This window comes from Zophobas morio, unplaced genomic scaffold (genome assembly GCF_036711695.1).
Source record: "Zophobas morio isolate AGI-343-1 ecotype UQ-CSIRO unplaced genomic scaffold, CSIRO_AGI_Zmor_V1 ptg000014l, whole genome shotgun sequence".
Taxonomy (NCBI): Eukaryota; Metazoa; Arthropoda; class Insecta; order Coleoptera; family Tenebrionidae; genus Zophobas; species Zophobas morio.
In genome coordinates this window covers 23,455,870-23,480,369 of record NW_026972119.1, presented here as the reverse complement: position 1 = coordinate 23,480,369, position 24,500 = coordinate 23,455,870, and the positions used below count along the sequence as shown (strand labels likewise).

Sequence of the window (24,500 nt, the reverse complement as noted above, 5' to 3'; positions counted from 1 at the left end):
GGTAAATCGTTAATCAAAATTTATTCGTTTATCCCCTCCAAAAAATTGATGACGTCATCTAAAAATGTCACCTAATAAATCCAATCTAAAATGTGCAAAATATCATGACTATATACTTGTGATTTATCAATGTAATCACAGTTTTTAGGATTATTTATACAAAGTGACTCAAAAAAATTTATGATTGAGACAGTTTATTTTATTAAAAAAATCAAGAACGACTTACTCCATTTTCCCGAAAATTTGGAAATATAGTACTGTGATTATTAGTATTACACTGCATCTATCCAAGTTGATATGCGTGTCCTTGCACAAATATATATATATATAATATATATTTTTCGAAAAATTGGGATATACATACTTAACCTTCGACCAATTTTCTGTTTTTCCTTTTTCTTGGATTTTACAAATTTTTGATATCACAATTTTTCGTTGTTCATTTTCTTTCATTTCTCAATTTATCAATTTCTCAACTTCCAAATTTTTCCACTTTTTGGATATTACAGTTTTTCTTTTTTCGATTTTTCAGTTTTTCGTTTCCTCAATTTTTGAAGGTCTTGATTTTTATTTTTCATTTGTCGGAATTTTTAATTTTCAATTTCTCGAGTTCATATCACAATTTTTCGTTTCTTCAGTTCCTTTCGTTTCACACTTTATCCATTTCCAACTTTAATTTTTTTAATTTTTCAATTTCTCAATTTTTAATTTTTCAGTTTTTCGTTTCCTCAATTTTTCAAGTTCTTACGTTTTATTTTTCATTTTCCCGATTTTTCAATTTTCATTTTCGTGATTTCATAACACAAGTTTTCACCTTCGTTTAGTTTGTTTCTCAATTTTTTAGTTTTTCAATTAGCAATTTTTGGATTTCCAGTTATCCGATTTTCCAATTTCTTTAATTTTCAATACTACGATTTTACAGTACATAATGTTAAGTTCCCCAATTTTTAATCTTTCGATTTTTGTATTTTTCGTTTGTTCAATTTTTCAATTTCCTAATTTCCAGTTTTTAGATTTTTCAAAGTTTTCATTTTAGATATTTCAGTTTTACAATTTTGAAATTTTTCCATTTTTTTTTCGAGTTCTTGAGAAACAAAAACCGAAAAATTGCAAAATCGAAAAATTGTAAATTGAGAACTGAAAAAACGAAAAGTTGAAATACGGAAAAACTAAAAATCGAGAAACTTTAAAAAAAAAAATGAATCGAAAAATTAGAAAACACAAAAATTAAATCAATAGATTATAGAATCGTCATATTTGTAAAGTCGAAAAACTGTAGCAGTTTTTTTAACACTGAAAGATCGAAAAATTGAAAAATTAAATATGGAAAAAATGAAAAATTAAAAATCGATTAAATGAAGAAGCTTTAAAATCCAATAACTGAAAAATGGCAAAATTCTAAACCCGTAAAATTGAAAAAGTGATTTTTTTGATTATAATAAATATTACATATTAAAATGAAAAGTAGAAAAATTAAACAAACTAAAATTGGAAAAATTGAAAACCGATAAACTGAAAAACTGACATTGAAAAAAGAAAAATTCAAAATATGGAGAAAATAGAAAACCCGAACTAATTGCGAATCAAAAAATTGAAGACATAAAAAATAAAAAAAAAATGAAGAACGGAAAAATGTTTTAAAAATTGAAATGAAAAAAAATTTAAAATCCGAAGATTGAAAAATTGTGAAAAATAAGACAACTGAAAAACTCAAACCAAAAATTGCAAGTCGAAAATTTGGAGAAATAAAAAATTGAAGAATTCAGAAATTGAAAAGTTGAATAAATGAAAAAGCTTTAAAATCAATAATCGGCAAATGAAAAAATTCTAAAATCGTAAAATTGAAAAAGTGAAAAATTTTTAAAATTATGATTACATATTCAAAAGGAAAACTAAAAGAATTGTAAATCAAAAATTCAAAAACGAAAAATTCAAAAATTTAAAGCTGGAAAATCGAAAAATTGAAAACCGAAAAACGGAAAAATCCAAAAATTGATTAAAATTTCAGACTGAAAATAGAAAACTTGAAGATATAGAGAAAATAAAAAACCCAAACAAAAAATTGCAAATCGATAAATTGAAGACATGAAAAATTGAAAAATCGAAAAATCCAAAAATCGGAAAATTGAAAAATTAAAAAAAAATTTAAATTGGAGAAACAAAAAACTGTAAAATCCGAATATTCAAAAATTGTAAAAAGGGCAAATAAAAATCCGAAACGAATAATTCCAAATCGAAAATTTTGAGAAATAAAAAATTGAAAAATCCAGGAATTGAAAAGTTGAATAAATCAAAAAGCTTTTAAAATCAATAATTGACAAATGAAAAAATTCTAAAATCGTAAAATTGAAAAAGTGAAAAATTTTTAAAAATATTATTACATATTCAAAAGGAAAACTACACGAATTGGAAAATCGAAAAATTGAAAACCGAAAAACTGAAAATCCAAAAGTTGATTAAAATTTCAGACTGAAAATATAGAGAAAATAAAAAACCCAAACAAAAAATTGCAAATCGATAAATTGAAGACACGAAGAATTGAAAAATCGAAAAATCCAAAAATCGAAAAATAGCAAAATAAAAAAAAATTGAAATTGGAAAAACAAAAAACTGTAAAATCCGAATATTGAAAAATTGTAAAAAAGAGCAAATAAAAATCCAAATATTGTTATTATATAATTGCCAAATGAAAAAATTCTAAAATCGTAAAATTGAAAAAGGGAAAAATTAAAAAAATTATTATTACATATTCAAAAGGAAAACTAGAAGAATTGCAACTCAAAAATTCAAAAACGAAAAATTCAAAAATTCAAAGTTGGAAAATCGAAAAATTGAAAACCGAAAAACTGAAAAATCCAAAACTTGATTAAAATTTCAGACTGAAAATAGAAAACTTGAAAATATAGAGAAAATAAAAAACCCGAACAAAAAATTGCAAATCGATAAATTGGAGACATGAAGAATTGGAAAATCGAAAAATCCAAAAATCGGAGAATTGAAAAATTAAAAAAAAATAAAATTGGAAAAACAAAAAACTGTAAAATCCGAACATTGAAAAATTGTAAAAAAGAGCAAATAAAAATCCGAAGAATAATTCCAAATCGAAAATTTTAAGAAATAAAAAATTGAAAAATCCAGGAAATGAAAAGTTGAATAAATGAAAAAGCTTTAAAATTAATAATTGACAAAAGAAAAAATTCTAAAATCGTAAAATTGGAAAAGTGAAAATTTTAAAAATTATTATTACATATTCAAAAGGAAAACTAGAATTGCAACTCAAAAATTCAAAAACGAAAAATTCAAAAATTCAAAGTTGGAAAATCGAAAAATTGAAAACCGAAAAACTGAAAAATCCAAAAATTGATTAAAATTTCAGATTGAAAATAGAAAACTTGAAAATATAGAGAAACTAAAAAACCCAAACAAACAATTGCAAATCGATAAATTGAAGACATGAAAAATTGAAAAATCGGACGATTCAAAAATAGTAAAAAAGAGCAAATAAACAACCAAAACGAAAAATTGCAAATCGAAAATTTGATGAAATCAAGAATTGAAAAATTGTATAAATGTTTTAAAATCAATAATTGAAAAATGAAAAAATTATGATTACATATTCAAAAGAAAAATTAGAAAAATCGCAAATCAAAAATTCAAGAAACGAAAAATTCACAAATTTAATAGCTGGAAAATCGAAAAAATGAAAACCGAAAAGTCCAAAAATTGAAAAATTTCACACTGGAAAAAGAAAAATTGAAAATATAGGGAAAATAAAAACCCAAACAAAAAATTGCAGTGATAAATTGAAAACGTGAAACATTTAAAAATCGGACGATTGAAAAATTTTAAAAACTGTAATTGGAAAAACTAAGAACTATAAAATCCATTAAAGAATTATAAAAAAAACAAATAAAAAACCGAAACGAAAAACTGCAAATCGAAAATGTGGAGAAATAAAAAATTGAAAAATCCAGAAATTGAAAAGTTCAATAAATAAGAAAGCGTTAAAATCAATAATTGAAAAATATCTAAAATCGTAAAATTGAAAAAGTGAATAATTTTTTAAATTATGATTACATATTCAAAAGGAAAACTAAAAGAATTGCAAATCAAAAATTCAAAAATTGAAGACATGAAAAATTGAAAAATCCAAAAATCCAAAAATCGGAAAATTGAAAAATTAAAAAAAATTGAAATTGTAAAAACAAAAAACTGTAAAATCCGAACATTGAAAAATTATATAAAAGGAGCAAATAAAAATCCGAAACGAATAATTCCAAACCGAAAATTTGGAGAAATAAAAAATTGAAAAATCCAGGAATTGAAAAGTTGAATAAGTGAAAAAGCTTTAAAATCAATAATTGACAATTGAAAAAATTCTAAAATCGTAAAAATTGAAAAAGTGAAAAATTTTAAAAGTCATTATTACATATTCAAAAGGAAAACTAGAAGAATTGCAAATCACAAATTCAAAAACGAAAAATTCAAAAATTTAAAGTTGGAAAATTGAAAACTGAAAAACTGAAAAATCCAAAAATTGTTAAAATTTCAGACTGAAATTAGAAAACTTGAAAATATAGAGTAAATAAAAAACCCAAACGAAAAATTGCAAATCGAAAATTTGATGAAATAAAAAATCGAAAAATCCAGAATTTGAAAAGTTGAATAAATGCTTTAAAATCAATAATTGAAAAATGAAAAAACTCTAAAATCGTAAAATTGAAAAACTGAAAAATTGTTTAAATTATAATTAGATATTGTTACATATTCATAAGGAAAATTAGAAAAATTGCAAATCAAAAATTTAAGGAACGAAAAATTCAAAAATTTAAAAATTGGAAAAGGCAAAAAATTGAAAACCGAAAAATTGCATGTTGAAAAATTAAAAATCCAAAAATTAAAAAATTTCACATTGAAAAAAGAGAAATTGTTAATATAGAGAAAATGAAAAACCCAAACAAAAAACTGCAAATTAATAAATTATAAACAAGAAAAATTGAAAAATCGGAATATCCAAAAATCGGAAAATTGAAAAATTGAAAAAAATTGAAATTGGAAAAAGAAAAAACTACAAAATCCGAACATTGAGAAACTGTAAAAAATAAAGCAAACGAAAACCGAAACGAAAAATTGCAAATCGAAAATTTGGAGAAATGAATAATGAATAAATGAAAAAGCCTTAAAATCCAATAATTGAACAAATGAAAAAGTTCTAAAATCGTAAAATTGAAAAAATTAAAAATTTTAAGAAGTATAACAATTATTACATATTCAAAAGGAAAATTAAAAAAATTGCAAATCAAAAATTCAAGAAAGGAATAATTCAAAAATTTAAAAGTTGGAAAATCGAAAAATTGAAAACCGAAAAATTGCAAGTCGAAAAATTCAAAAATTATAAAATCAGACCTTTGAAAAACCGAAAAACTGAAAAAATTAAAAATTAAAACTCAAAAAGTTGAGTTTCGTAAAATTGAAGAACAAAAAAAAATCAAAAACTGGAAAATCGCAAATCGAAAAATTGAAGAAATCCAAAAACAAAAAATTATAAAATCAGAACATTGAAAAATCGAAAAACTGTAAAAACAAAGCAACTAAAAAACCGAATCGAAAAATTGGAAATTGAAAATTTGAAGAAATGAAAAATTGAAGAGTCGAAAAATTGAAAAGTTGAATAAACGAAAAAGTTTAGAATCCAATAATTCGAAAAAGGAAACATTCTAAAAGCGGAAAATTGAAAAAGTGAAATATTTATAACTTATTATAATTATTATTATTTCATACATATTTAAAATGGAAACTGGAAAAACTGCAAATCAGAAATGAACAAACGAAAAATTGAAAAATCATGAAACTGAAAAATCCAAAATTGAAAAAACGAAGAATTAGTAAATCTAAAGTTAACAAATCGATAAATTGAAAACTGAGAAAACTGAAATTGAAAAAACAAATAATTGTAATATAGAGAAAATGAAAAACCCAAACAAAAACCTGCAAATTAAAAAATTAAAAACATGAAAAATTGAAAAATCGGAATATCCAAAAATCGGAAAATTGAAAAATTGAAAAAAATTGAAAATGGAAAAACAAAAAACTACCAAATCCGAACATTGAAAAACTAAAAAAAAGCGAACGAAAACCGAAACGAAAAATTGCAAATCGAAAATTTAGAGAAATAAAAAATTGAAAAATCCAGAAATTGAAAAGTTGAATTAAAGAAAAAGCCTTAAAATCCAATAATCGAAAAATGAAAAAATTCTAAAATCCTAAAATTGAAAAAATAAAAAATTTTAACAAGTATAATTATTAATATGTACATATTCAAAACGAAAATTAGAAAAATTGCAAATCAAAAATTAAAGAAAGGAAAAATTTAAAAATTTAAAAATTGGAAAATCCAAAAATTGAAAACCGAAAAATTGTAAGTCGCAAAATTGAAAAATCCAAAAATTGAACATTTTCACATGGAAGAAATGAAAAACTGAAAAATCGAAAAATTGCAAAATCTAAAAATTAGGAAATCCAAAAATTGGAAAATCGAAAAACTGAAAACATTAAAAATTAAAACTCAAAAAGTTGAGTTTCGTAAAATTGAAGAACAAACAAAAATCAAAAACTGGAAAATCGCAAATCGAAAAATTGAAGAAACGAAAAATTGAAGAAATCCAAAAACAAAAAATTATAAAATCAGAACATTGAAAAATCAAGCAACTAAAAAACCGGAATGAAAAATTGCAAATCGAAAATTTGAAGAAATGAAAAATTGAAGAATCGAAAAATTGAAAAGATGAATAAATGAAAAAGCTTAGAATCCAATAATTCAAAAATGGAAATATTCTAAAATCGTAACGTTGAAAAAGTGAAATATTTTATAACTTATTATAATATAATTATTATTTTATACATATTTAGAGAATTAGAAAATCGAACGTTAGAAAATCGAAAAATTGAAAACTAAGAAAACAAATTGAAAAAACAAATAATTATAAAAGCGGAACACTGAAAAATCGAAAAATTATAAAACTTTAAATTTAAGAAACAAAAAAATGAAAAATTGAAAAATCGCAAACTGAAAAATTGAAGAAATAAGAATCTGAAAAAATTAAAACTGGAAAACTAAAATTATAAAATCCAACATTGAAAAATCGAATAATTAAAAAAATCTAGAAAATAAAAAACGAAACAAAAAATTGCAAGTCGAAAAACTGAAAAACTAAAAAGTTGGAAAACTGTAAAACTGAAAACTTTATACTTTAAAACTGGAAAAATTACAAATCGAAAAACTGAAAAAACAAAATGAAAAGCTACTGGTTGTCCAAAAATTGAAAAAAAAAATGCACAAACGCAAAAATCGTGTTTTTTTTATTCAACGACTGTTTTCAACGTTTGTTATCAGATCACCCCCACCAAAAATTCGACAACGTCATTAAATAAACTTTCTCGCACGGTTTAATTTACCGTTAAATTCAACTTCCACCGCATTGTTGCTGACATTATCGCCCACGCGATTGTCCCGAAAAAGTGGCCGTTGAATTGAAAAGTATTTATTCCGGGCCCAACCGGCGCGCTTTGTTGTTTCGGGGCGTTCGCCCCCACGACCCGCCGCCGCGGTACCTCCTGAGCACCGTCCTCCTGGTGTGCGTATGCGGATGGTAAACAAGCAAAGAGTCGAAATGTGCGGGTGAATTTTCGCGGAGTGTGCGATAACGATGCGTGTAGAGGCGTCTCGGTGCAGCCTCCGGATCAATACCTCTCCGCAACCGCCACCGCCGCCCGCCGTCGTGTCCGGTACGAGAGATAGCACCTCTCATCTGGCTAAGTATGTAGTAAACATCGGAGCGCGGATATGCGGACAAGAGGATGACATGTATGCACGCTAACTGGCCTTTATTAGCGGGGGGCGGCATCCGCCGCATTCCGGGCGGCGGGGGCGGCGTCTTTGCGTAAACACTAGACGAAAAACGCAACGCTGACCGGAGCCGAAACCGAGGCGGCTTCCGCGACAACTGCTTATCGGGATATTTCCGGGACGATAACCTACTTTTTGGGGATTAATTCGGCTGTGGGGTAATGCACATCCTTAACGCGTACGGAGCGGGTCTTAGGCTGCTGACCTATTTTTGAGGGAGGCGGGTGGGAGATGGTGGCGGTGGGCTGGGTGGGAATGGGGAATTTTGAGTGGCGGTGGGAATTGTGGGGAGGTTATTGAGGTGCAGGTTAACTGGTGGCAGTTGGGAGAGGTTTTGAACCGGGTTGGGAACTTACCCGAAATGACGAGCACAACAAAAATCACACACAATTTTTGAACTTTTTTTTGACAGCCGAGTGGCATCAGTGACTTTTGCATTCTCAGATAGATCAGAAATGCCAACACAGCGACCCAAAACACTTCCTGTCAAAAAAGTTACCAGAATTTACAATTTATCCCCGAAAATAAACTGAAATAAATAATCAGCTGTCAAGATTGACACATTGTTAACATTTTTAATTTGCAAAATGTTTCCAAAACATAACCTAAGTTTATCGCATGTCACGATTGACACATCGGGTGTTCAATTAAAAAAGTCATGAAGTTGGCTTTGATTTTTTGTAAACGTTGTGAACAACGCGGAAATGTCAACTGTATAGAGCGGTATGAATTTATAAGACACATGCGTTTTTGTCCACGTTTCTTCTATCAAAAAAGCAACACCAACTTGATGACTTTTTGAATCGAACACCCGTTATTTGTCACACAGTTACTTCCATTATGCCAACATAAACGCAAGAAAAGTTCACATTTTTGTTTAAAAAGTACTGCCAACATAATAAAAACCATGTCAGTTTTGACAACGGAAGTGCTATAGAGTGACAGGTCTACCAATTTTAAGCAAAATGCGTTGATACCAACTGAAACAGTACTTGTTGACCACGTTGTAGTTTTTATACATTTTCCAACTTTTTAAATCAGTTCTACGCAATTTTGAGGGTGTTGTCTAGAATACCCCAAGATCTCGATTCAAATTTTATTTTAGTTTTCTTGTTTTATCTTTGATTTATTTTTCTTTTTTTGTAATAACCACAGAATGGCGAATGGCTACTTTCATGTTTTGTCAACGTTTCGTGAGTCCTTGACAGGAGTAGTCTGTCTGTTGTCAATATCGATTTTTATTAGACAGTTAATCTCCGAAACTACTTGACTGATTGTTATCAAATTTTAGATGGGTGTTAGGACTATCGAGTATATTGTAAAACGCTAACCAAAATTTGTCTAATCATCCCACCTCATAATTTTGTCCAGTAAATACTATTTAGGAGTAAATTTTATAAAATTTTTAATCTCAGATGATTTTTACTCTCTGAACGCATGCTAAGGAAGTATTGTAATACAAGTTTTCTCGACGTTTCATGGCCCCAAGAATACGAAAAAATAGCTATCCCGTTTCCATCTGTCTGTCTGTCTGTCTGCCGTCTGTCTGGACTGATTGTTGTTAAATTTTATATCTGCATTAGGAAGATCGTTTATGTTACTAAAATTTAACAAAATAAGATACTCCTACACTTATCGATTTTCAATCCGTCTTGTGTTTTTATCTATTGGTCCAGATTTTTGGGGAAAAAAATCAAAATTGTATAACATTTTACAGTTTAATTGACTGACTTTCATAAAAATCCGAACACCATGAAGGAGGCATTTTGGTTCAAATTCGCGTAACATATACATGGACAAAATGATTAAAATGTCAACTAAAACCATCGACGTTATCATGCCCTTTTTACCTTTTGCGTCGAAAGTTTAAAAAGTTAGTGCACTATCGTGCAAAACTCAATTTTTTCACAATTTTAGGATAACTTTTTTAACAGTGAAAATTTTCCAATGGGTTCCCCCTTGTTCAAATTTCGGCCAATTTTTGACATTTTCGAAACTTAACTAAACACATTTTCTTGTAGATTTCGAGCTCTAGAACTCACCGTTGAAACATCGAAATTTTTAGAAATCGTCAAAAATTCGCATTTCGTACCGATTTTTTCGAAAGTTTTGCTGCGTGACCAACAACACGCTATATTTTTAGAATCAGCATGTCGAGACCTACGTACCTGAATTTTTTCACAATTTTTAGACAACTTTTTTAAAAGTGAAAATTTTCCAATGGTCCCCTCTTCTTCAAATTTCGGCCAAATTTTGACATTTTCGAAACTTAACTAAACACATTTTCTTGTAAATTTCGAGCTCTAGAACTCACTTCCGGCATCGTTTCTTTGATAACTGCAACCGTTTTTCCGGAATCGATCATTGAAATATTGAAATTTTTAGAAATTGTCAAAAATTCGCATTTCGTATCGATTTTTTCGAAAATGTTGCTCCGTGACCATCAACACGCTATATTTTTAAAAACAGCATTTCGAGATCTACGTCCCTGAATTTTTTCATTATTTTTAGACAACTTTTTTAAAAGTGCGAATTTTCCAATTTTCCCCTTCTTCAAATTTCGGCCAAATTTTGACATTTTCGAAACTTAACTAAACACATTTTCTTGTAGATTTCGAGCTCGAGAACTCAGTTCCGGCATCGTTTCTTTGATAAGTGCAACCGTTTTTCCGGAATCGACCGTTGAAATCTCGACAATTTTAGAAATCTTCAAAAATTTTCATTTCGTACCGATTTTTTCGAAAATGTTGCCCCGTGACCAACAACACGCTATATTTTTAGAATTAGCATGTCGAGATCTACGTCCCTGAATTTTTTCATAATTTTTAGACAACTTTTTTAAAAGTGAAAATTTTCCAATGGTCCCCCCTTCTTCAAATTTCGGCCAAATTTTGACATTTTCGAAACTTAACTAAACACATTTTCTTATAGATTTCGAGCTCTAGAATTCACTTCCGGCATCGTTTCTTTTATAACTGCAACCGTTTTTCCGAAATCGACCTTTGAAATATCGAAATTTTTAGAAATTGTCAAAAATTCGCATTTCGTACCGATTTTTTCGAAACTGTTGCTCCGTGACCATCAACACGTTATATTTTTAGAATCAGCATGTCGAGATCTACGTCCCTGAATTTTTTCGCAACTTTTAGACAACTTTTTTAAAAGTGAAAATTTTCCAATGGTCCCCCGTTCTTCAAATTTTGTCCAAATTTTAACATTTTCGAAACTTACCTAAACACATTTTCTTGTAGATTTCGAGGTCTAGAACTCACTTCCGGCATCGTTTCTTTGATAACTGCAACCGTTTTTCAGAAATCGACCTTTGAAATATCGAAATTTTTAGAAATTGCCAAAAATTCGAATTTCGTACCGATTTTTTCGAAACTGTTGCTCCGTGACCATCAACACGCTATATTTTTAGAATCAGCATGTCGAGATCTACGTCCCTGAATTTTTTCGCAATTTTTAGACAACTTTTTTAAAAGTGAAAATTTTTCAATGGTCCCCCCTTCTTCAAATTTCGGCCAAAATTTGACATTTTCGAAACTTAACTAAACACATTTTGTTGTTGATTTCGAGCTCTAGAACTCACTTCCGACATCGTTTCTTTGATAACTGCTACCGTTTTTCCAGAATCCTCCGTTGAAATATCGAAATTTTTAGAAATTGTCAAAAATTCGCATTTCGTACCGATTTTTTCGAAACTGTTGCTCCGTGACCATCAACACGCTATATTTTTAGAATCAGCATGTCGAGATCTACGTCCCTGAATTTTTTCGCAATTTTTAGACAACTTTTTTAAAAGTGAAAATTTTTCAATGGTCCCCCCTTCTTCAAATTTCGGCCAAAATTTGACATTTTCGAAACTTAACTAAACACATTTTGTTGTTGATTTCGAGCTCTAGAACTCACTTCCGACATCGTTTCTTTTATAACTGCAACCGTTTTTCCGAAATCGACCTTTGAAATATCGAAATTTTTAAAAATTGTCAAAAATTCGCATTTCGTACCGATTTTTTCGAAACTGTTGCTCCGTGACCATCAACACGCTATATTTTTAGAATCAGCATGTCGAGATCTACGTCCCTGAATTTTTTCGCAATTTTTAGACAACTTTTTTAAAAGTGAAAAATTTTCAATGTCAAATTTCGGCCAAATTTTGACATTTTTGAAACTTAACTAAACACATTTTCTTGTAGATTTCGAGCTCTAGAACTCACTTCCGGCATCGTTTCTTTGACAAATGCAACCGTTTTTCCGGAATCGTCCGTTGAAATATCGTAATTTTTATAAATTGTCAAAAATTCGCATTTCGTACTGATTTTTTCGAAAATGTTGCTCCGTGACCACCAACACGCTATATTTTTAGAATCAGCATGTCGAGATCTACATCCCTGAATTTTTTCGCAATTTTTAGACAACTTTTGTAAAAGTGAAAATTTTTCAATGGTCCCCCCTTCTTCAAATTTCGGCCAAATTTTGACATTTTCGAAACTTAACTAAACACATTTTCTTGTAGATTTCGAGCTCTAGAACTCACTTTCAGCATCGTTTCTTTGATAAATACAACCGTTTTTTCCGGAATCGACCGTTGAAATCTCGAAAATTTTAGAAATTTTCAAAAATTTTCATTTCGTACCGATTTTTTTGAAAATGTTGCCCCGTGACCATCAACACGCTATATTTTTGTAATCACCATCCCGAGATCTACGTCCCTGAATTTTTTCACAATTTTTAGACAACTTTTTTAAAAGTGAAAATTTTCCAATGGTCCCCCCTTCTTCAAATTTCGGCCAAATTTTGACATTTTCGAAACTTAGCCAAACACATTTTCTGGTAGATTTCGAGCTCTAGAACTCACTTCCGGCATCGTGTCTTTGATAACTGCAACCGTTTTTCCGGAATCGACCGATGAAATATCGAAATTTTTAGAAATCGCCAAAAATTCGCGTTTCTAACCAAATCTTTCGAAAATGTTACTCCGTGACCATCAACACACTATATTTTTGGAATCAGCATGTCGAGATCTACGTACCCGAATTTTTTCACAATTTTTAGACAACTTTTTTAAAAGTGAAAATTTTCCAATGTACCCCGCTTCTTCAAATTTCGGCCAATTTTTGACATTTTCGAAACTTAACTAAACACATTTTCTTGTAGATTTTAAGCTCTAAAATTCACTTCCGGCCTCGTTTCTTCGATAACTGCAACCGTCGTGCCGGAATCGACCATTGAAATATACAAATTTTTAGAAATTGTCAAAAATTCGCGTTTCCTACCGATTTTTTCGAAAATGTTGCCCCGTGACCATCAACACGCTATATTTTTGTAATCAGCTTCCCGAGATCTACGTCCCTGAATTTTTTCAGAATTTTTAGACAACTTTTTTGAAAGTGAAATTTTTCCCCCTTTCTTCAAATTTCGGCCAAATTTAGACATTTTCGAAACTTAACTAAAGACATTTTCTTGTAGATTTCGAGCTCTAGAACTCACTTCCGGCATCGTTTCTTTGATAACTGCAACCGTTTTTCCGGAATCGACCGTTGAAATATCGACAATTTTAGAAATCTTCAAAAATTCGCATTTCGTACCGATTTTTTCGAAAATGTCGCTCCGTGACCATCAACACGCTATATTTTTAGAATCAGCATGTCGAGACCTACGTACCTGAATTTTTTCACAATTTTTAGACAACTTTTTTAAAAGTGAAAATTTTCCAATGGTCCCCCCTTCTTCAAATTTCGGCCAAATTTTGACATTTTCGAAACTTAACTAAACACATTTTCTTGTAGATTTCGAGCTCTAGAATTCACTTCCGGCCTCGTTTCTTTGATAACTGCAACCGTTTTTCCGGAATCGACCGTTGAAATATCGACATTTTAGAAATCTTCAAAAATTTTCATTTCGTACCGATTTTTTCGAAAATGTTGCCCCGTGACCAACAACACGCTATATTTTTAGAATCAGCTTGTCGAGTTCTACGTCCCTGAATTTTTTCACAATTTTTAAACAACTTTTTTGAAAATGACATTTTTTCTTCAAATTTCGGTCAATTTTTGACATTTTCGAAAGTTAACGAAAAACATTTTCTTCTAGATTTCGGGCCACAAAAGTCACTTCCGGCCTCATTTCTTCGATGACTTTAACCTTAGTTAATTAATTCACTTCGATGGAATATCGGAATTTTTAAAAATTTCAAAAAATTCAATCCAAAATTGTCCTAGCTAGTACCTGCTAAGATAAAACTGATTTTGGCAAATGAAAAACCCTCTAAGAAAATGGAGGGTGGGTGGGTGGGCCAAGTACCTGCCAAGGTAAGGCTGATTTTGGCAAATGAGAAACCCTCTAAGAAAAGAGAGGGTGGGTGGGCGGGCCTAGTATCTGGCTAGGTAAAACTGATTTTGGCAAATGAGAAACCTTCTAAGAAAAGAGAGGGTGGGTGGGCGGGCCAAGTACCTGCCAAGGTAAGACTGATTTTGGCAAATGAGAAACCCTCTAAGAAAAGAGAGGGTGGGTGGGCGGGCCTAGTATGTGACAAGGTAAAACTGATTTTGGCAAATGAGAAACCCTGTAAGAAAAGAGAGGGTGGGTGGGCGGGCCTAGTAAATGCTAAGACAAAACTGATTTTAGCGGGTACTAGTCCCACCCGCCCACTATTTTTTTAGAGGGTTTGTCATTTGCCAAAATCGATCTTAGATTAGCAGGCATTAACCTCACCCACCCGCCTTCTATTTTCTTATAAGAAACTCATTTGCCAAAATCAGTCTTATATTAGCAGGTACTAGCCCCGCCCACCCACCTTCTCTTTTCTTAGAAGGGATATTAATATGATTTTTTTACTCTTTAAAATAAAAGTAGAACTTCTCATGGCTCGTGTTTTCCAATAAAAATTAATTATTTTTTTTTTAATTTGGTGTCATCAAGTTTCCAGAGGAATGAATAACGATATTAATTGTACTTAATATTTTGTCATTTTTAAACCAATGTCAGTACTACTGGCATAATTAGTATATTACCAACATTTGTAACTAAGAATAAAGGAGGACAGTCTTGAAATGACACTATTTAGAATGGGAAACCTGCATATTCATATTCTGCGAGTTATGTGAAACCTGAATTGAGTTTTTTTTTTTTAAATGGGACCTTATTACCACTGTATACTTAAAAATTAAATATCAATCAGTGTTAAAATTCTACAGCTTTTTATTTTTCTCTCTATCTTTTGACATATGTCAAAAAAATTGTATGTCAAATTTGCAAAAATTATGATGTCATCAATGTTTTTTTGATAAAGCTTCTTTTTCTATTTTGACAAATGTCTTTAGTTCCTCGTGTTGATCAAAACAAACAGCATCTGAGCCGTTCCGAGAAAACCCGGAACGACCAGAAACTTGTGTAAATCCAGTCGTTCCAAGAAAAGCCTCGAACGAATAACTCTCCAGTTTTACTTATTTATGTGACTAAAGAAAATTATAACTGCAACCTACGATAATCTTAGTGAAAATCATTCATTTTCCTGCCATAATTCAGCCCCACGTTTATTTACTTAGTTCATTTATGCTGAGTAAAATGTTCGTTTAGTAAAATTAACATAGTTTAAATTATTATATCCTTTACATTTTATTTCGTTTTTATGTTGACTGTATTATATCCTGTTTAATATCTAATAAAAAGAACATTATACGTTTCTATTTATATTTTCCAAAAATAAAACAAGGTAATCTAGAAATAACTTCTGTATGATGATGATGATGATGATGAAGATACATGTGGCTTCAAGTACCCTTTGTCGCCGCCAAAATAGCGCGTAATCGCAAGGATTTGCACGTGCTAAGTTTACGGAAAAATTGCCGGAAACTGTATTCCGTTTCCAGGTCCTAAAAATAGTCAAAGGCGATTGTACTTCGATTCCGTAAACTCGGTCGATAATTTTGGCATTGGTGATTTATTTTTCGAGTGTGGCATTTACGTGTATTCCGGCGATAGTGCTAGATCGACTGATTACACATGGTAGAAGAACAAACCATTGCACAAGCGCATATTGGGTACGAGGTGATTGTTGACGTCAGTTCTGATATACTTGTGTGTATATGTTTACATCTCTTCACGGACTGCTGCTGTTGTATTCAGGGTCGCATTTATTTTTATCAAGAAATATCCATTAATTATATAACACCCACGATATATGGATTATGGTTTGCGTTCTGCTCTAGTTCCACGAGTCCAGGTGGACCCGATGAAATTCCCGAACCGATCGGACTTTTTCCCCCGAAGAAGCACCCTCTTGCTTATCTGCAATGCAGATTGTGGTCGGAAGTGAATAAATCTTGTCAATAAGCTTTTTACCAATGTTTCGACATAATATGGGCTATCAGCGCGCACTTCACCTGCTATTAACGCGACATTATACAGGTGGTTTATTTTCATTTCGGATCTATTAATAACGCGCCGCCCTTATCTATCCCCTGTAATCGCCTGATACAGTTTTTCGTTTTATCGGCGTTCGCCACACTCGCCTGCTATACCAACTGGAAAGGTCCCATGTATTGATTTATTTGCAAATCTTGTGCAAGCTGCTACGTCATTCATATGACGTCAGTGGGATTTGGAAGCGGCTTCGGCAGCTCACACCTCTCGAAAACGCGTACTACAGGATCGCCGAAATATCGGTTTAACGGGCTTAGGCGGGCCGTGACGTCATTTAACAATAACAACATTAGCCGCGCCTTCGAACCTTGTCGACGAAAACTGGGATACAATTCTGGGGACTTTTCAGTGAATTTAGGGGATTTCGAGCGGTTGGTCTGTCAAGTTTTCTCCCCAAATGGAAATTTCGATCCCCTTTTGACCACTTTCGAAAATTACCGAAAGAAAGTTTGTTAGGTCTGTGAACTTCATCCCTTAGTCGTTTTCTCTACGTTTTATGACTTGTAGAGGACGAAATAATAGGTCTCCCGTTGTCAAATCCAACAATGGAACATCATCTTCAAATTTTAAAATAGTAAATTTTATTTAAATTTTTATAGAACAATTTTTCGATTTCTCCATTTTTTAAATTTTTGGCTTCTCAATTTTTTAGTTTTTCGTTTTTTCAACTTTTGATTTCCCAATTTTTCGATTATGTACTCAGTTTTTCGATGTATTTCTCGATTTTTCAAATATTTTTTATATTTCAATATCTCAATTTTCTGATTTGCCAATTTTTTTAGTTTTTGGCGTTTCTAAATTTTCGATTTTTCGACGTTTCCATTTTTTCTATTTTTCAGTTTTTCAATTTTTCATTGTGTATCGATTTTCAGTTTTTGAATTTTTCCATTATTTATTTCAATTACTCAATTTTCCGATATTTCAGTTTGGGATTTTTCAGTTTCTCGATTTTCAATTTTTCGATATTTTTGTTTTGGGATTTTCCAATTTTTCAATTTCTCGGTTTTTCAAATTTTTGATTTCTCGATTTTTTATATTTTAAATCCTCATTTTTCCGGTATTTCTTTTTTACGATTTTTTTGGTATTTTTTGATGTTTCGATTTCTCGATTTTTCAATTTTTCGATATTATAATTTTTCAATTATAAATATTTTAGGTTTTTCAATCTTTGAGATTTCTAAGTTTTCGATTTTTCGATTTCTCAATTTCTCGATTAATGGAATTTTTGGTCTTTCGACTTTCCGATTTGTTAAGTTTCGGGATTTTTCAATTTTTCGTTTCTTCAGCTTACCTTCGATTTTTCAATTTTTCACCATTTCAGTTTTGGAATTTTTCAATAATTCGGTTATTAGATTTTTCGACTTTTCGATTTTTCAGCTGTTCAGTTTTCCGATTTTTCGACCTTTCAGTTTTTCAATTTTATTTTCGATTTTCCAGTTTTTCAATTTTTCAGTTTAACGATATTTCAATTTTTCGATTTTCCAATTTTTTTAATTTTTCAATTTTCCAACTTTTTAATTTTTGGCGTTTCTAAATTTTCGATTTCTCGATTAATCGATTTTAAAATTTTTTGATTTTCTCATTTTTCAATTTTTCGACTTTTCGATGTTTCGATTATCGATTTTCCAATTTTTCAGGTTCCCGATTTTCAATTCCTCAATTGTCCAATTTTCTGTTCTTCAATTTCAATTAATCGGTTTTTAGACTTTTCGTTTTCTCGATTTTTCAACTACATATTCGATTTTTCGATTTCTCGACTTTTGATGATCCGATTTCCCTATTTTTCGGTTTTTCAGTTTTTCAATTCACAAATTTTTATATTTACATAATTTTATTTTTTTATGTTGCAATTTCACAATTTTCCGGTATTTCAGTTTTCCAATTTCTCATTTCCCGATTTTTAGACTTTTCGATGTTGCCATTTTCCAATTTTTCGATTTTTCTATTTATTAATTTATCAATTTTTTCAGGTTTTTTAATTTTTCAGTTTCCCGATTTTCAATTTTTCGATTCTCAATTTTTCAAATTTTCGATTTCTCGATTTTTTTATATTTCAATTTCTCAATTTTCGGATATATTACTTCTAAGATTTTTCAGTAGTTCAATTTTCTATTCTCCAATTTCTACGAATCAGTTTTTCGATTTGTCAACTTTTCGATTTTTAGACTTTTTGATTTCCAGATTTTTAGACTTTTCGATTTCTCGACATTTTGATGATTCGATTTCCCGATTTCTCTATTTTCATTCCTTCAGTTTTTCGATTTTTTATTTGCAATTTCTCAATTTTCCGAAATTTCAAGTTTCCAATTTTTTTATTTTTGGCGTTTCTGTTTTCTTTTTTTATATTTTCCCATTTCTCGACTTCTCGACTTTTCGATGGTCTCGTTTTTCGACTTCCCGATTTTTGAATTTTTCGATTATCGATTTTTCAGTTTTTAGATTTTTTAAATTTTAGATGTTAAACTTTTTTGAAAAACGGTTTTGAAAATTTTCAATTTCTCCATTTTACGGTTTTTCGATTTTTGAAATTTTATATTTTTCGATTTCTCGTTTTTCAAGTTTTTGGATTTCTCAATTCTTCAATTTTTAAAATTTTTATTTTTCAAATGTTTGAGCTTTCAATGTTCAATTGCCTAATTTTTCAATTTTTCTATGACTCGATTTTTCGGCTTTTCGATTTTTCGATTTTCACATTTTTCGTTGTATCGATATTTCAATTTTTCGATTTTCCAACCCTTTGACATTTCGGTTTTGATCGATTTTTTTAAATTCCAGATTTTTGAAATTCTTTTTCAATTTTTAGCTTTTTGATTTTTTCCATTTTAAATTATTAAATTTTTCATATTTTGATGCTTTGATTTCCCTATTTTTCCATTTTTCGATATTTTAAAATAACATTTTCTCGGTTTTTCAATTTTTGGATGTTTTCAGTTTTTATCATATTCAAGATTTTTCAATTTTTCGATATTTTAATTTATCATTTTCTCGATTTTTCAATTTTTCAGTTCTTTGATTTTTCTATTTTTCTATTTTTCGAATTTTTACATTTTAGATTTTTCAATTTATATTTCAATTTTTCGATTTTAGGTTTCAACTTCTCGGTTTTAGATTTTTCGGTTTTTCAATTTTTCTATTGTTTTTAGAATCTTTGATATTTCAATTTTTCAAATTTTTTCGGTCTTAAAATTGTTCCAATTTTCAGGTTTTCGAGCTTTCAGTGTTTAATTTCCCGGTTTTTCAATTTTTCAATGTCTCGCTTTTTTGATTTCTCGGTTTTTCGATTTTTTGGTTTTCTAATTTTTCAATGTATTGATTTTTCAATTTCCCAATTTTTCGACATTTCGGTTTTGGGAATTTTTATTTCTCCATTTTACAGTTTTCGATTTTTGAAATTTTACATTTTTCGATTTTTCGTTTTTTAAGATTTTGGATTTCTCAATTTTTTGATTTTTTAAACTTTAGATCTTGCGATTTTTAAATTTTTCTATTTTTTGATGCTTCCATTTCCAGATTTTTCCATTTTTCAATATTTTAATATTTCAGTTCTTTTTTATGTTTCAATGTTTCGATTTTTCGATTTTTCGACCTCTCGGTTTTAGATTTTTCGGTTTCTGAATTTTTCTATTTTTCACTTTTTCGAGCTTTCAGTTATTCAGTTTCCCGATTTTTCCATTTTTTGTGTTGTTATCACTTTTCGATTTTTCGATTTCCCAATTTTTGGACTTTCGATTTTGGGATTTTTCAATTTCTCGATTTCACAATTTCTCGATTTTTTTAAATTGCAGATTTTTCGGTTTACCGGGTTCTCGTTTATTTGTTTTTCGGTTTTTCGATTTTTCAATTTTTCGATTATTTTAACTTTTGGCGTTTCTAAATTTTCGATTTCTCGATTTTCGATTTTTTCCCAGTTTTTCGATTTATTAATTTATCAATTTTTCAATTCATTCTTTCAAATTTGTGATTTCCCGATTTTTTTTATTTCAGTTTTTCAATTTTCCGATACATCTTTTCAATAGTTTAATTTTCTATTCTCTAGTTTCGATTTTTCGACCTTTCGAATTTTCGATTTTTAGACTTTTCGACTTCTCGATTTCTCAACTGTTCGATTTTTCGATTTCTCGAGCTTTTGATGATTCGATTTCCCAATTTCTCTCTTTCGTTTTTCAGATTTTCGATTTTTTAAATTTTTCGATTTTTTTATATTGGAATTTCTCAATTTTCCAGTATTTCAGTTTTCCAATTTTTTAATTTTTGGCGTTTATGTTTTTGCAATTTTTCGATTTTTTCATTTTCCCATTTCTTGATTTCTCATTTTTTGATCTTTCGATTTTTTCAATTTTCTTCGATTTTCAATTTTTTAATGCATCGATTTTTCAGTTTTTAGATTTTTTAAATTTTAGATTTTGAATTTTCTAATTTTGATTTCTCGATTCTTCAATTTTTCGATATTTTAATATTTCATTTCCTCGATTTTACAATTTTTCAATTTCTTCGTTTTTTCTATTTTTAGTATTTCGAATTTTTATGTTTTAGAATTATCAATTTTTGCTTTTTAATATTTTAAATCTTTATTTTTCAGTTTTTCGAGCTTTCAACGTTCAATTTCCCGATTTTCAAAGTTTTCTGTGTCGATTTTTCGGCTTTTCGATTTGTCGCTTTTCTGTTTTTTGATGTGTCGATATTTCAGTTTTTGATTTCTCAATTTTTCGACATTTCGGTTTTGGGATTTTTCAGTTTCTGCATTTTACAATTTTTCGATTGTTTTAAATTTCAGATTTTTCAATCTTGTAGTTCTTCTATTTTTCTGTTTTTCAATTTCTCGATCTTTTAATTTTTTGACTTTTCCATTTTTTAAATTTTGCCATTTCCAGTTTTTCCATGTCTCGATTTTTCAGTTTCTCGGGTTTTCGATTTTTCGACACTTTCGATTTTCCGATTTTTCGATTTTTTATTTTTTCAATACATATTTCAGTTTTTTTGACTTTTCGATTTTTTGATTTCTCATTTTTCAAAGTTTCCAGTTTCTCAATTTTTCAACATTTCAATTTTGGTAATGTTTCAATTGCTGCATTTTTCAATATTTCAAAATTTTAAATTGTAGATTTTTCGTTTCTTTTTGTTTCATTTTCTCGATTTTTTGATTTTTCGTTTCTTTTTGTTTCATTTTCTCGATCTTTTGAATTTTCGACTTCTCTGGTTTTCAATTTTTTCGATTTTTAAACTTCTTTGGTTTCTCGATTTTTGGATTTATCGACATTCCGTTGTTTCCGTTTTTCAATTGGTCGACTTATCTGCTGTAATATTTCATTTTACGCCACAGATTTTTAGATATATATAGTTAATAAAAAAAAACGCAAAATCAAATTTGATAAGTAATTTTTTAAAGAAACGGGATATATTGGGCTGTACTTCAGGGGCGAGGAAAGTTCTTTCGAAATAACCTTCGACCAATTTTTTTATTATATGAAAGTGACTCTTGTTTTTTTTCCAGTTTGCAACTTCGTAGTGCATGATCGCTGCCTAAAAACTGTGGTGTCCCCGTGTTCCAGCATCGCCGCCAGCCTTATTAAGGTGAGTACCACCCCCATTTTCAGTACTCCGTCATTAACTATTCCTGCTTTCCAGAATCCGGTAGCCCACTGTTGGTCAGAACCGTTCCACCATAAACGAAAATTTTGTAATGTGTGTAGGAAAAGGTTAGATGATAGCGTCTCCATCCATTGTGAAAGTAAGTACTTTACTTGACACTACTAGATCCAGACTAAACTACACCATCTACTCTTTTCCAGTATGCGAGTACTACGTACACACCGAATGTCAGGATTTCGCTGTTGCCGATTGCAAGGAAAACGCTACATATCTTCCGGGAAAGCAACTGTCAAACGTACACCATCAACACCACTGGCGGGAAGGTAATCTTCCAAGCAACTCAAAGTGCGCACTCTGCAAGAAGACCTGCTGGACGACGGAATGCTTGTCGGGATACCGGTGCGAGTGGTGCGGTATGACCGTAAGTACCACCATATCAGTACCACCACGTAGACCCTCAACCACCCCCTTCCAGTGTCACGCCGCCTGCCACGTCAACATAACATCAGAATGTACTTTCGGGGTGCTGGAACCCATCTATCTGCCACCGCATGCCGTCAGCATTCCAAGAACCGAAGTACCCATGGAGGCCATCATCGGAGTTCAAGTTCGGCGCAAAGATACCATGTCTCGTGAGTATTCATGCCGTAAGTGTTGCTTTATTACTAACTAGGTGTTGTACCTTTGTTGGTAATCGTGCGACAACGGCCGGATTCTCACACCCGAATTCTGCTGGTGTCAAGGTTGTTGAGTTTGAGTGCAATCACGAGAAAAGGGTTTTATTTTTGGTACAGATATGGCATCCTGTTCTCTCGTGAGTTGGACAGTACTCTTTAAAATTTAAATATGGAACCGTCGAGGTTATGTTGGTCAAATAATAATAACCCTGCTTATAACTAGACATTCCAATGCAAGAAATAGATTGGCACTACTGCAATGACAGTTGATTGTCAGTTAGTACCAACCCTCGATGTTAATTTTGATTTTCTAATTTACCAGAACATTACAATAGGAAAAGAAGGTGATTCACGATAATGAACTCAACAGAACTGGAAACAGAATAAACATTAAACATCAAGCTTCTCTTATTTTATTTTCCAATTGATTGATTCTGCCAACCTCAAAAATTCATTACCTATGTAACTGGCACTATTGAAAATGTCCTTGAAAATAATAGCCAATAAAATGCTAGGTTATGTTATTAGTGGCTAAAGCACCACGTATACAGTTCCTGCCGGTTATATCTTCCAAGGTCATTGTATTCAGAAATATATCATTAAATTACCATAAAAACAGAGAAACTGAAAATACAAGAAATCGAAAAATCGAAAAATTTAAAATTAAAAACAAAAAATTGGCGATTAGTAAAATCGGGAAATTGAAAAAACGGAAATTTAAAATATACTCCTACAAAAATTGCAAAATCCAAGAATTCTAAAAAAACGAAAAGCTGAAAAATCCAAAAGGGGAATAATTGGAAAATCGAAAAACTGAAAAATTGAACAATGGGCATTTTGGAAAAATGAAAATGTAAAAGTCGAAAAATTGAAAAATTAAAAATAGAGAAACTGAAAAATTGTGTAGTTGGGAAATTGAAACATTGCAAAATTGTAAAACTGAAAATTCAAGAAATCGAAAAACTGAAAAAACGAAAATTTAAAATATCTAAAAATTGCAAAATCCCAAAGTTGCAAAACAAAAATGAATAAAGTGAAAAATCGAAAAATGGAATTTTCGAAAAACCGGAAAATGGAAAAATTAAAAATCGAAAAATCGAAGAATTTGAAAATTGAAAAAATGAAAACAAAACGTCTAATATTTGAAAAATTGCGAAATTAAAAAGTACAAAATAAAAATCAAAAAATTTAAGGATTATTGAAAAATTGGGAAATTTAAAATTGAGAAATTGCAAAATCGAAGAATTTAAAAATTGAAAAATTGGAAAACAAAACGTCTAATAATTACGAAATCAAAAATTACAAAATAAAAATCAAAAAATTTAAGGATTATTCAAAAACTGAGAAATTGCAAAATCGAAAAATTAAAAAAATCAAAAATCCAAAAATTGAATTTAAAATAAATAACAAAAAATTGGCGATTAGTAAAATCCAAAAGGGGAATAATTAGAAAATCGAAAAACTGAAAATTTGAAAAATGAAAAATTTAAAATCGGGAAACTAGAAAATCCAGTGATTGGAAATTAAAAAAATTACAAAATTATAAAACTGAAAACTAAAAATTGAAAAATCTAGGAATTGAAAAATCAAAGGTTTAAAAAAAAATGAAAGTGTTACATTGAAACATCGCAAAATTAAAAGATTCTAAAATTAAAAATTGAAAACTTGAAGAAGCGAAATACTGAAAAACAGAAACTAAAACTCGAAATATTGAAAGTGTCGAAATTTAAATTTAAGAAACAAAAATCGAAGAAGTGTAAAATCAAAAAATGGAATTATTGAAAAATCGACAAAATCGGAGAATTCAAAAAAGGAAAAATTTAAGAATTTAAAAATTAAAAAATCTAAAATTGCAACATTGTAGAATTAAAAAAATCGAAAAATTTAAAAGTTGAAAAAGT

At 29.8% G+C, this 24,500-nt stretch overlaps 1 protein-coding gene across 9 annotated transcripts in view; it reads left to right on the top strand.

The window, feature by feature from the left end:
- LOC135128667 (diacylglycerol kinase theta) overlaps nucleotides 1-24,500 on the top strand; it is a 79,337-nt gene that overhangs the window by 22,388 nt on the left and 32,449 nt on the right. For 7 of the 9 annotated variants that reach the window (XM_064055656.1, XM_064055654.1, XM_064055653.1 and 4 more), the window contains exons 2-5: nucleotides 21,825-21,904; nucleotides 21,959-22,061; nucleotides 22,123-22,343; nucleotides 22,398-22,569. In XM_064055656.1, the coding sequence (XP_063911726.1) occupies nucleotides 21,825-21,904; nucleotides 21,959-22,061; nucleotides 22,123-22,343; nucleotides 22,398-22,569 (576 nt within the window). The remainder of the gene's footprint in view (nucleotides 1-21,824; nucleotides 21,905-21,958; nucleotides 22,062-22,122; nucleotides 22,344-22,397; nucleotides 22,570-24,500) is intronic. The other 2 variants (XM_064055657.1, XM_064055651.1) reach the window with 1 other exon arrangement.